General features: G+C 35.8%; 3 protein-coding genes across 5 annotated transcripts in view; 2 read left to right on the forward strand and 1 right to left on the reverse strand.

The window, feature by feature from the left end:
• Nup44A (nuclear pore complex protein Nup44A) overlaps nt 1-11,932 on the forward strand; it is a 240,627-nt gene that overhangs the window by 55,602 nt on the left and 173,093 nt on the right. The window lies entirely within an intron of this gene.
• Nucleotides 65-1,158, forward strand: sel (canopy family protein seele). The gene is made up of 3 exons (XM_066406035.1): nt 65-285; nt 342-667; nt 982-1,158. The coding sequence occupies exons 1-3, from the start codon at nt 177-179 to the stop codon at nt 1,120-1,122; spliced, it is 576 nt and encodes a 191-aa protein (XP_066262132.1). The 5' UTR covers nt 65-176; the 3' UTR covers nt 1,123-1,158.
• Nucleotides 1,265-11,142, reverse strand: LOC136419585 (peroxisomal multifunctional enzyme type 2-like). 3 transcript variants are annotated; one of them, XM_066406032.1, is made up of 14 exons: nt 11,122-11,142; nt 9,902-10,100; nt 9,546-9,698; nt 9,370-9,489; nt 9,111-9,307; nt 8,868-9,061; nt 8,681-8,814; nt 8,428-8,621; nt 8,276-8,372; nt 8,022-8,216; nt 7,792-7,946; nt 7,561-7,678; nt 2,010-2,201; nt 1,265-1,624 (listed from the first exon to the last, which is right to left on the reverse strand). In XM_066406032.1, the coding sequence occupies exons 2-14, from the start codon at nt 10,092-10,094 to the stop codon at nt 1,413-1,415; spliced, it is 2,154 nt and encodes a 717-aa protein (XP_066262129.1). In that variant the 5' UTR covers nt 10,095-10,100; nt 11,122-11,142; the 3' UTR covers nt 1,265-1,412. The 3 variants fall into 3 exon arrangements, with proteins under 3 accessions (XP_066262129.1, XP_066262130.1, XP_066262131.1); XM_066406033.1 differs by lacking the exons at nt 7,561-7,678; nt 7,792-7,946; nt 8,022-8,216; ... (7 more) ...; nt 9,902-10,100; nt 11,122-11,142 and adding an exon at nt 6,743-6,899; XM_066406034.1 differs by lacking the exons at nt 7,561-7,678; nt 7,792-7,946; nt 8,022-8,216; ... (7 more) ...; nt 9,902-10,100; nt 11,122-11,142 and adding an exon at nt 6,496-6,649.

The following is an 11,932-nucleotide window of genomic DNA, read 5'->3' on the forward strand; positions in this document are numbered from 1 at the left end:
TACGCATTATCAATAAAAGGCGGGGAGGCAGATGAATTCCAATCCAGCCAATCAAAACAAAGATACGTGTCAACATTAAAATGACGTTTGTGCTGGGTTTTTGGACAGATATAATCCCAGGAAAATTAAGTTTTCTTTTATTTTTCTTTAGTTAAGCACTAAAATAACACATCAGCATGTTATACAAAACATTATTACTCAGTTTCCTGGTACTTTTGTGTCATGTCTTAGCCCAGGATGTCGTACACGACGTTAAACTCGACAACAAGGAAGTTCGATGTTTAGGTAAGCTTAAATATCATTTTTTTCTATTAAAATAACTCCCTCAATATGTAATTTAGTTTGTGAGGCCAGTATCCAAGAACTAACAGAAGCAGTTAAAAGTGTGGACAGGTCTCAAACAGTGAAAGTTGGAGGGCACCGTTTAGATCCCCATGGGAACTATGATGCTCCCAAGTCAGTATCAGCAGCTCATTCTGAGATCTTCCTGTCTGAACTCATGGAGGGAATTTGCAAAAAAATGGATGATTATGTTAGGGGATTGTGGAAAACTAATGGAACCCTCACTATCCTGAAAATGGTATATGCAGATGGGAAAATGAACCCTTATATGGGGGAAATTGAGTTTGTTCAGGACGACGATTTAAACAAAAGTCTTAAATATTATGTAAGTGTTTTAGAAAAATATTTAATTTGACCTGGATGATAGATTAACTGATATTACAAGGTTAATGATTAAAGGGATTTAATCAGTAATCCATAAATAAAAATCCTGAAATAAACAAAAATACCAAATTTTTGCCATTTTCCCAATTTTGGAAATCTATCGAAAGGCTATTCCTTAACAGGACTAAATTTCCATATCTATTCATCATTTTATTTCTTATGTAAATCTTAATTTCACAGTGAACTCTTAATAAACACTAACTCCTTAGTAATAACTTGAGTTTCAAGCATAAAAGATATTTTTTCCCTTTTTAGTGTGAAACTATAATAGAGGAATTTGAAGAGAACATTATAAAATATTACCAAAACGACGCAGACAATATCGAAACTAAATTCTGCATAGATGAGTCTCATATTTGCCCACCAAAGAAACCCCTTCCTGAAAAAGAGCTGTGATCCATGTACTTCCATTTAGGTAGCCCTAAGCCATTTCAATTTTGTATTTTGTAATAAGCCATGTTGTTGAATTAAATACAATTTACATGTTTTACTTATTAACATTATTTAAATACCTCTCCAAAAAAAAAACTCAAAAATATATAATAAAATATCTTTTAATAAAAACACCTTTAACAAAATTAGACGCACAAAAATCACCAAGTAACAACTTACATTATACATCTATTTCCCAAAACGCAAATAATTATATGTAATAATAGCCACTTAATAAAAAAAATTGCTTGGATTTATAACTTGGAATTTGCCTTTAACAAAGGAGTTAATTTCTGGGCCATCATAATATTGCCGGTGATCTTGAGTTTACCCTTCATAAAGGCCTGCTGAGGTTGCAGTTTTCCTTCAGAAAGTAGAAGCATATCTTCATCGGAAACTGTAAGGGTGGTGTTTGGTTTTGATTCCGGTTCGCCTTCGTACACTTTGGCGTTTTTAAGGTCCATTGCTAAACAAACCCAAATTAGTTTAAGCCCACAATATAAGTATGGAAACTGTGTATACATTTGTTTTTCATTCAAGTTATTTTCCGTAGTAAAAATCATGTTATTTCTAATATTATTTGAATAAACTTGGTCTAGTTCCAATGTGAATTAAAACAACTCGTCAAACGCTTATGCCATTGATTTTTAATGCTGTGCAATTCCATATTTAAGTCCACACACTTTTTAAAAAAGGAATATTAACCAGACGATTTCAACATCTATACCTAAATATAATATCTCACATTTAAAATTCCTTTTTTCCCTCCAGTGTTGAAACTGGCAGTGAATGTTAACAAAGTAAGCATAAAAAAGCTTTTTCTGTGGTACGGAAAACTGAAAACTACTTACTCCATTGTTTAACCACTTTTCCATCTTTGGTAACCTTATATAAAAAGATACCCCCTACGCTTTTGGCCTTGTTAGGGTCGGCTTTTACTTGCTCGATAATGTACTCGAAAATGGCATCGCTCTTTAGACCGCTGGCAGCTAATTTGTTCGCTGAGGGAGTCATTTTAATTGACTTGAAGTCTACGTAGGCACCTGAAATAAATGTATTCGTATTATAGGCGAAATAATCGAGCTAAGATGCGGTGCTAGTCAACAGCGAGAAAACCAAAAAGGTTTTTCAGAAAAAAATTACCTATCACTTCAGATAATTAAAAATGTTTGGTAAACTGTCAGGTCAGTTTCGAAAAATCGACCATAAGACTAGACCGCAAGGTTCAAACGTTTATAACAAACAAGTGGTACTAGAATTATTGGCAAAGAAGGGTAGAAAGATAAGCACCCTACCAGCCACATGAGGGGCCGAGATTAGGCGGGAGATCAGGAAGGGCGACAGATTTTCCGTGTTGGCGGTTTTTCTTGAGAGTATGGGGGCGGCAATTAAAAATTTCTCCCAGTGCGCCAAACTGACTAAGGACCGCCCTGGGCTACCGACAACAGGTTACAAATAAATACGAATGCCGGATGATTCATAGCTAACGGAGGAAAATTTAGATTATTATTATTGTTAACTATACGATATGTGCACCTGTAATTACACTTCGTGGTAAGGGTCCCTGGCTATGTAAGGCAAAGATAAGAGATTCTATATATAGATTTAAAACAACCGACACACCGACTAAAGGAAAAAAACTTTGTTTTCTTACTTTTTGCTTGTGAGTGATGGCTCAACATTTGACTAAAAAACAGCGTCGCGGTAACCAGCAACAATGAATTCCAGCCGAATTTTTTTACATTCCAAATAATCTCTTGTGTTCTTTTGTGTATTGTTCGAGTATTATTGGACTGAAATCAAATAAGCTTTTCGATAAAAACAAGCATTCGAATGTGAAAAAACATTCGACTACTTCGTGGTCTATGAATCTTTGTCCTTTGAATACCAGAAAATTTTGGACTTGGGTTTTCTCAACACTGGCTGGGAATATTATTAAAAATTTCAATAATTCACGACTTTCATTGTTAAGATTTGACAAAATTTTTATTTTGAACCCGAGCATCCACCCTTAAGTTTTCCTCCATTAATTATGCATCACCCTGTACGCGCATTTATTCATCACATAATATCCCACTCAAAACGATGTTACAAAGACTAATCAATCATCTAAAAACACACAAACATAATAAAATGCCTCACTGCGGAGAACTCTTAATTTCTATTTTGAACCTAGAGAAACTGCCCTGTTAATCACCCCAAAACTCTCTTGCCTGTCGTGCACGTTGGACATATACACAGTATGTAACGTTTGATCATGGAGATATTTCAGGGAGAAAGTTACGGAAACTGTTGAAAATGATCCCATCTGTTAACCGGGTTGCGAAAGTTTTAAATTAAACAAAAACTTGAATAATGATAGAATTAAGATGGAAAAACTTCTTAGGCATTTCTGAAACGTGAGTCGCCTTTTCGGGTGCTTAATGCTACCAAAAAAAGGTGTTCATTGTGTAGTTCTAAGTCAATTTCAGCTTTTCCTGGTGTCAAAGACTACTGTTTCACCCTTTGTAAGGATTTTTCAGAATTCAGCTATGTTAGAATGTATTGTTTCATAACTCACTGAAGACGTTAAATTGTGCATTGAGGCAGGTCATGCTCATTTGGCTAACGTAGAGGCGCGATATTCAGCGGATCTCAAATGGCCAGCAAATTGCGAGATATTTGTCTTCATTCGGCATATTTTACCGACTTCAGACAGAAATGGCGAATTTGTGCTACGAAACCCGAACATCTCCCTAGTGCGTGCCCCATTCACGCTAGTTCTGGCCTTTGTAGTAGCCCAAGAGCCCTATGGCTTTATAATGTCGCAATGTGTGAAGCCTAATGTCGACCATATCCCCGCAACGCGTGGACAAAAGTAATTAAAGAACTGGGATACTGTTTTACAACGTGGTAGTTAATGATATGAACAAAATTACTGACAGTCTAAATTAATTATGAACATTAAGCATCATCAAACATTAGCTACCTACAGCAGCTCCTGATGTGAGACTCTGAACTTTAACGCTGCATTGAGGGGGAATTTTTTTATTTAAAAGGAAAATAAAACATAACATAAAATCAATATGAAATTTAATTTTATATGGTCAAATTCTAGGGATTGTGAGGAAGAGAGAGCGTAAGGAGGCTTAGTTGGTAGGATGGCCAGGGAAATTATTGCGATAATTGCATTAGTGCAAATTACCATTGTAATTCGCCATGGTTCGCCCTGACAATGAGAGGCCGGTATTGCATTACGGAATTATAAAATTAGACGGGTGAAGGAAATACCACTTCTGGTTGAGATGCCATAAAAATAACGCGCTGCTACCACCAAGTGCCATCAATTAAATTGTAAAAAGTTCTATTGTATTGCTCTGCGTTCTGATTTAAATCATAAAAAGGTGACCCGACTTTCATGCGAACTGATAGGCCGTAATGGACTTTGGTCTAGCTATTTTCTCTTGAGACTCGATCATGTCGCAAAATACAGTCTTGGCCAGAACTGTTTGCCACCCCTCTCAATTCTTAGAAATTTATTATTTTTTTACTCTAAGCGATTATTTTCTATTTTGTTATTAATCGGCGCGATCACCTGAATAACGCAAACAAAGCATCCCATCGTAAACACGCGAGAACAAGTCGTGACACGGTTACAGCAACAAACTTGAATTTTACTTGTAGGTATTCATTTTACTTGGTTGCTCTTAGTGTGCACATCGATTAATAATTATTAGCTTACAGTGGTTTATTCTAAAGAAAACTCTTATTTTTTTACAAAAATGCCAAAAATGAGAAAATTAGATTTAGCAAAACGTATAAACATTCAATTACTTTTTGAGGAAGATAAGAATAAAACACATATCGCAAAAACAGTCAAGTGTCCTCACAGTATTATCAGATATACATTAAAACGTTATAAAAAATCAAAGTCATGAAGATTTTAAAAAGAAGTGGGAGAAAACGAACTACAAGCTTAAGAGAATATTGGCAGTTGATACGCACTTCTTTACAAAATCGGAAAGACACATCGTCTGAGCTGGCTGTAAAATTATTATATATAATATTGAGGAAAAAGTTTCTGCAAAAACAGTCAGGAGACAGCTTCCACATGCCGGGCTCAAAGGTTGCAAAGCAAGGAAGAAACCGTGGCTGTCACAAAATAATTTAAAAAAAAACGGTTGCAATGGTGTAGTCAACATAAAAATTTCGCTGAAGAAGATTGGTCAAATATCGTGTATTCGGACAAGTGTAACTTCCAGGTATACTTATTTTATGAATTCTAAATTTATTTCAAATGCATTACAATAATAGAGGAACAAGTAAAATTCCTGTTCGTCGTCCTTTAAATATTCAATGATTTTTGTAATAATTTAAGGTTTTTGGTACCGCGGGTGCAACCTTTGTTAGACGCAGAGTAAGCGAAGAATACAAACCAGAATCTATCGTAGCAACCATAAAACACGGAGGAGGAAGTATATTGGTGTGGGGTAGTATGTCGGTATACGGGGTGGGCGAAATCGTTGTGTGTGAGGGTCTAATAGATTCAAAAAAATATATCCAAGTACTGGAAACGGCACTAGAATCGTATTTTAATCAAATGTTTGGTGATAGCAACATGGACGGCGTTCGTTTTCAGCAAGACAACTCGCCATGTCATAAATCGCGAACGACAATGAAATGGTTCTCAGATAATGGGGTTGAGGTCATAGATTGGTCTCCTCAGTCACCGAACATCAACCCCATTGAACATCTTTGGTCGATTCTGAAGCCCAAAATTAGAGAACACTCTATTACATAAAAGGTCACTAAAACATGTTTTGATTCAGGAGTGACATAACATTGCTCCACAAGAATGCCAACGTTTAGAGTCGAGTTTACCCAAAAGAATCACCGCTGTTATTAAAGCTAAAGGTTTTTTTTTACTAAATGTTAATGTTTAATGTTTTATTTTAATAAATATTCCTATTTTTATAAGCTGGTGTTTTCCTTTTATCTCAAATATAAAATAATTTAAAATTATTGAGGTTTTACACAAGTGGCAAATACTTTTGGCCAAGGCTGTAGCTGACATCTAATCGCCCTTTATAAATGTATCAGTGTTCCTCATGGAATTATAATAATGTAAGAGGATAATTTAATACCACGGGAACCAGTTATTAGAGAGCTTTTTTGAGAACCACATTTTTAACCACCAATCTACTATTGGAATTGGACTGAAAACGTGGTATTAAATAGTCTCGTGTCAACCTAGATCTCCCTGTGTGCACCTACATATACATATATACCTACGTGACTGGCCATATTCAACGGTCGTATAAATTTAATAAAAGATAAGAGCATATTTATTTTACTTACGACGATTGCGTCATTCACACGGAAAATAACACAGGGCAACAAATTTATTCGACTACCCAAATTTAATCTATTGATAACGCTCAACCGAGGCCTGTTCCAAATAACCTGATTCATTAATAAGTCAAATTGCGACTAAAATCAATAAAGCGGAACATTCCACTGGACGTATTATTACCCCGAATCCTCATAGATCTGTGTCGTACATACATACATTATAAACTTTCTTTATTACAAGCAAATAAAATACCTTTAAAGAAGCACGACCGTTTCCGCTATTTACACTAGAAAACACCCAAGAACTGTCTGTTTCACCGAGTAAATGCAGGCAGATTACTTATCTTCTATGCGAAGCGACTACGTAGAGATATTATTGTAGTCTTTGATTTTAATTTGAGAAGTAGATTCTCAATTATTTGTCGTGATATAGATAGAAAAAAAATTAAATGTAGTTAACAACAGGGCTAGATGAACATTGACCCATAAAAAGTCGAGTATTGACATTGGAATTGCAGCGAATTGGACGTTGCCGCTTCTACGATAGTTTCTACTGGTAAATTACTCCTAACTTACTCCTGAACCGAAACAAAACTGCACACCAACGCTGGTACCCGACCACTAACGAAATATCTAACTTACCATCAGAATTTCTTATTTGTACAACAGATTGTCGTTAGATCCCTATGATTTCTTAACGTTTCTGGCAACAGTGTAAATTAAAGTGAAGGTTGCAGGGTTAATATAAGCCTGTACGAAGTCCGAGAGCGCAAGACGCTGACGCGCACGTTGATTTGATCGGCAAAATCATTTATCGGTCCTCGTGTACCAGGGAGCTGTGAAAAGTAGCACAGCAACCACAAGTGCTATTCGAAAATTCGAACTTGATTGGCCATGATCCGCATGGTGCTAAAATAGCATTGCAGTTTAATGAGGACCTGAAATTCTGAACTAGGAAATACAGGGCTTCCTATTGCTTCGATTTAGCTTCCACAAAACGAGAGTTACATCGGCAGCTAAACTCGCCGGTACCTGAGTGATTCTATTATTAACGATAAGAAATATATTTACCGCTGATGACTACTTGATTGGTTTCGACCACTACAGTTTCAAAGTGAATCCTGTTGCCTTCTTTCCAGGTGTCCACCCTCAGAGTTTGACCGGGAATTACCGGTTTTGTAAAGCGGACCTAAAGGTGTTATTGCTTTTAAAAAGGTCAGCAGAAGAGTGCTAAATGTATTGGTCACTACCACTACAATTTAGCACAAATACATAAATATTAACAAAACGGTTATTGCTCACTTTAAGGGACTTAAACAAGGATACATCATGCCCAGTATAAGCTCTCAAGATCAGTCTAAGTGAAAATCCTAGCGTGCACATGCCGTGCAATATAGGAGTATCGAATCCTGATATTAAAGCCATGTTTGGATCGATATGAAGAGGATTTAAGTCGCCTGCAAAATTGATTGAATATCTCTTAATATCACAAATTGCTCGTTAAATTCGTGATATGATTCATTGAGTCTTACCACTGAGTCTATACAAAGCAGCCTGCTCCGCACTAGTTTTTTGCGTCAAAGACAAATCTGGCTTTCGCGACGGTTTGTTCTGGCAAGAAATAAGCTTAGTGCCATTTCGAGGGCCCCCGAAATTTCCCGCACCAACTGCGAAAACTACAATTTGGTTTCTAACGATTAAGTTGTTGTTTGTATCAAAAGAGTCAACTGAAAATACAGGAATTAAAAAATAAAAATTCTTTTTTAAAAATCAATGAACATTTTACCGTTTACCACCACGCTGGCACCTGAGGTTTTGTCCAAAACTTCCGCAATTTCAACTTTCTGAAATAGCTGCCCTTCTAGAGGCATCTCTTTCACAATCTTTAGGAAATTCACTGATTAAATACCAAATTTTATATTGTCAAACAAAAAATACCTCTAAGTACTGCTCTCCATGCAAGATTTGAGTTAAATTAACTTCTTTTCCTGGAATGGCCTTACTTATTTCGGCAGAAGTTAAAAGAACTTGTAAAGCTGGTAAGATGAAAAAGGATGGCAAAGCTGAAAATTCTTCGTGACTCTCATATAGATATTTAAGTTCGTCGCTGCCTTTAGCAAGAGAAGCCCCCACTAAAAATCACAAACGTCTTTGTTGCTGTTATTTACCTAAGCTTGAATGCATTTAGTACCTCCCAAAGCATACAAAATTACATCTTTATTATTGAACTGAAAAGAATCAGTTGCAATTTGGCAGTCTTTATTTGAGCCACTCTTAAGTTGGTTCAAAAATTCCATTATGTCCATTGTAGCCTCTTGGATGGATCTACAACATACTATCTTCATTTACTTTTCAAATGTGCAGACTTGAATATTTACTGTTGGAATACAGGATTTGAAATATCGGTGATTTTGGCCCAGTTATCCCTGACCTTTTCAACGCTCACTTTGTCTTCAATTGAGGACCGTAAAAGAGCTCCTTTGGCACTTGCTATTGCAAAATTTCCGACCCATCCTCCAGAAGCACCTACTATTGCCCCGTTTTCCTTGCAGGATTCATGACACAGATAGGCCTAAATTATAGCTATATTTCCTGATTTTTTCTTTGAAACGACAACTTACCACTACAGGAGCAATAAATTCAGGCCTCAGCTGTTGAAATATCTCAGGAGGGAAAATATCCTCAGTTAATCTACTACCTGCAGTAGGCACTATTACGTTGCAGAACACATTATTTTTCGCGCCTTCTATAGCTATGGCCTTTGCCAACCCAACCAACCCCATTTTTGCAGCCGAGTAATTGGCTTGACCAAAATTGCCTATTTAAGCGCACAAAATTACAATGTGGTCATTGTTTATTCTTTCTAATTCTAATATTTACCAAATAGGCCTGCAGTTGAAGAAGTCATTATAATACGTCCATAGCCCTGTTTTTTCATGAAGGGAAAGGCGGCCTGGGCGGTCTTAAAACTGCCCTTTAAATGGACTTGGTGGATTAGGTCTAAAAGGTTACAAAGAAAATTATAATATATTTCGATTGAATGGGCATAAACCTACCCCAATCCTGATCAGAAACTCTAGAAAAGCTTTTGTCTCGAAGAATACCTGCGTTGTTGATCACAACGTCGATACGTCCGAAATGATCGAGGGCGGTTTTGATTACTTTATCTCCGTCGACTACCGAGTTATAATCTGCTACTGCAGTGCCTCCTAATAAACCAAATAATATACCGAGTTCCATGTATAAAGCCAGAAAAAGCCCAGAAAAAATAAAAACTCTTAATTCCCAACATTTATGTTTACAGAGGAAATTTAAATTGAGATAATAAAACTAAGAAATGCTGATTTATAACTATTAGATCTATTTAGACTCAAAAATAATTTTGGCAATGAAGAAATTAAATAACACAAACCGCTTCGTCTGATTTCTTCCACGACAATGTCAGCAGCGCTTGAGGAACTGCCATCTCCATGTCTGGTGCCTCCCAAGTCGTTAACTACCACTTTAGCTCCTCTTGAAGCAAATTCATGGGCGTATGATCTTCCTAAACCAGCTCCAGCTCCAGTTACCACAATAACTCTACCGTCAAATCTTAGCTCCGCCATTTTGTCCTGAAATGTAAGTGGGGACTGTTAGTAAATTTAGGCAAAGTAAAATTTTCTGAAAAAATGAAGGTTTATGTGTAATAGTTATTTTCCTATAAACGTGCGGTAAAGCAGTTCGTTTTCCTCTGTGTTTCCTCAAAATTTACCCACCCCATATAATTTTCTGTCCTTAATACCAGATTGCCAAATGCATGCATATAGTCATGCAGTGAAAAAAATTTGCTAAGTTTTATCTAAAACCTGGTTGTTTGTTAAATTATCGTAAAACAAACTGATGATTAGGAATTACTATGTAGGTTAAGACATACGTAGTTAACCTCAGTTGACCATTTTTAACAAATTACTGATTGCTCTTTAAATACACTTACCTATCTGTTATATTTGTACATAAAGTTATTCTAAGCTAGATTTCCCTTATATCCAACCTTATTATATTAATGATAAAACTAAACCCTCATGGAGTTTGAAATAATTTTAAGTAGATAGTGAAAAGGAGGTTTGAACTTTGACCAGGTCTTTGAATGTCAGCCTGTCAAGCCAGCAATTATTATAAAAATTTAAAACTGTATACTTAATAACAAGTAAACATAATAATACTTCAAAGTTTATGGAGATAAGGAACCATAGAATAATCTGTAGAAGCAATTCCTGGTTAAAACATATATGTTATATGATGTTTAATTTTAAACTGTTTGATTGTAATGATTTATCATTGGCTAGCAGAATAATAGTATATCACACAATAATATAAAAAATGGTATGTAATTTGTTATAGGTTTGATGATATCCGTACATAAGGAGATTTCATCTTCATTGATATTGCAAATAGAAATTTAAAAAATGTTGAGACCTATGAGGTATGAAAGATCAACACTGAAACTGGTGAAAGCTAATTTATTTTTCTTTTTTTTATCATTAATCATTATTACACTGCTCTCGTACAGTCAATAAGCCCTTTACTGTTACAATGTTTATAATAATAATTAATATTTAATTAAATGAGTAAAAGGCAATGAAAATAACTTACCCTTGGTTTAGTTTGACGATTAGCAATTAATACAATTCAATTAACCTAAACTGAACCAAACTGCACCGGAGGGAGCTACCAGATACAAAAATACAAAGGTAGCAGAGGACTTCGAACTATTTATAAATGATAATTTAATTCTAAAGAAATAATTTTCAAATAAAAAAATCAAAACAATAAAAAGTCAGTGTGACATCTGTCAAAGTGTTCCTTATCTCAGTGTTTCCAATTTCTAATCTTCCATTTCCAGTGCCGTGGGTCAAGTTCAGGAAGTACACACCTAGTGCGCAGTTAGATCACCAGGAGTCAATAACGTCATAAAATATTCAATTGATTGTTGTAGAGCGTGGTTTTTTTATTTGTAAAAAACTTAAAGCGAAGAACGACAGGCAGAACATATCTACGGCTCGTCTTTTTTCTCTTAAGATGAGAAGGCACTATATTTGCAAGAATAGACAGGTCGGAGAGCTTTTGCAGGTTCTAGTAGTGGTTCTCATACCGTCTTCTAGGGAGTATTGACAATGTGTGTTTGTGTGCGCGCTCTTTATTCAAATAGAATCCGGGCAGCAGCATTCGATAATAGAATAGGCGACGATCAAATTAAAAAAATCCAAGGTTATCTATTTCATTCAGGCACCGTAATTAGAACCTTGACGAACCATTGGACTGTGTGCGGTGTTTAAGAATTTCTTGTCATATTTCGTTCAGACAAGGGACACCTTGCCTGTTTTTAGATCTTTCAAGATGTCTGAGATCTCCGGAGTTACGGACCAGTCATTGCCACTTTGTCTTGAAATTATCTTTACATGTT

The sequence above is a fragment of the Euwallacea similis genome, chromosome 3, assembly GCF_039881205.1.
Source record: "Euwallacea similis isolate ESF13 chromosome 3, ESF131.1, whole genome shotgun sequence".
Lineage (NCBI taxonomy): Eukaryota > Metazoa > Arthropoda > Insecta > Coleoptera > Curculionidae > Euwallacea > Euwallacea similis.

Coding starts and splice junctions, on each gene's coding strand:
- sel (XM_066406035.1), top strand. CDS start 177: ATGTTATACAAAACATTATTACTCAGTTTCCTGGTACTTTTGTGTCAT. Junction 286..341: donor CAAGGAAGTTCGATGTTTAG/GTAAGCTTAAAT, acceptor TATGTAATTTAG/TTTGTGAGGCCAGTATCCAA. Junction 668..981: donor ACAAAAGTCTTAAATATTAT/GTAAGTGTTTTA, acceptor TTCCCTTTTTAG/TGTGAAACTATAATAGAGGA.
- LOC136419585 (XM_066406032.1), bottom strand. CDS start 10,094: ATGGCGGAGCTAAGATTTGACGGTAGAGTTATTGTGGTAACTGGAGCT. Junction 7,679..7,791: donor CCTTGTTTAAGTCCCTTAAA/GTGAGCAATAAC, acceptor TAACACCTTTAG/GTCCGCTTTACAAAACCGGT. Junction 2,202..7,560: donor CAATCAAGTAGTCATCAGCG/GTAAATATATTT, acceptor CATTTATTTCAG/GTGCCTACGTAGACTTCAAG.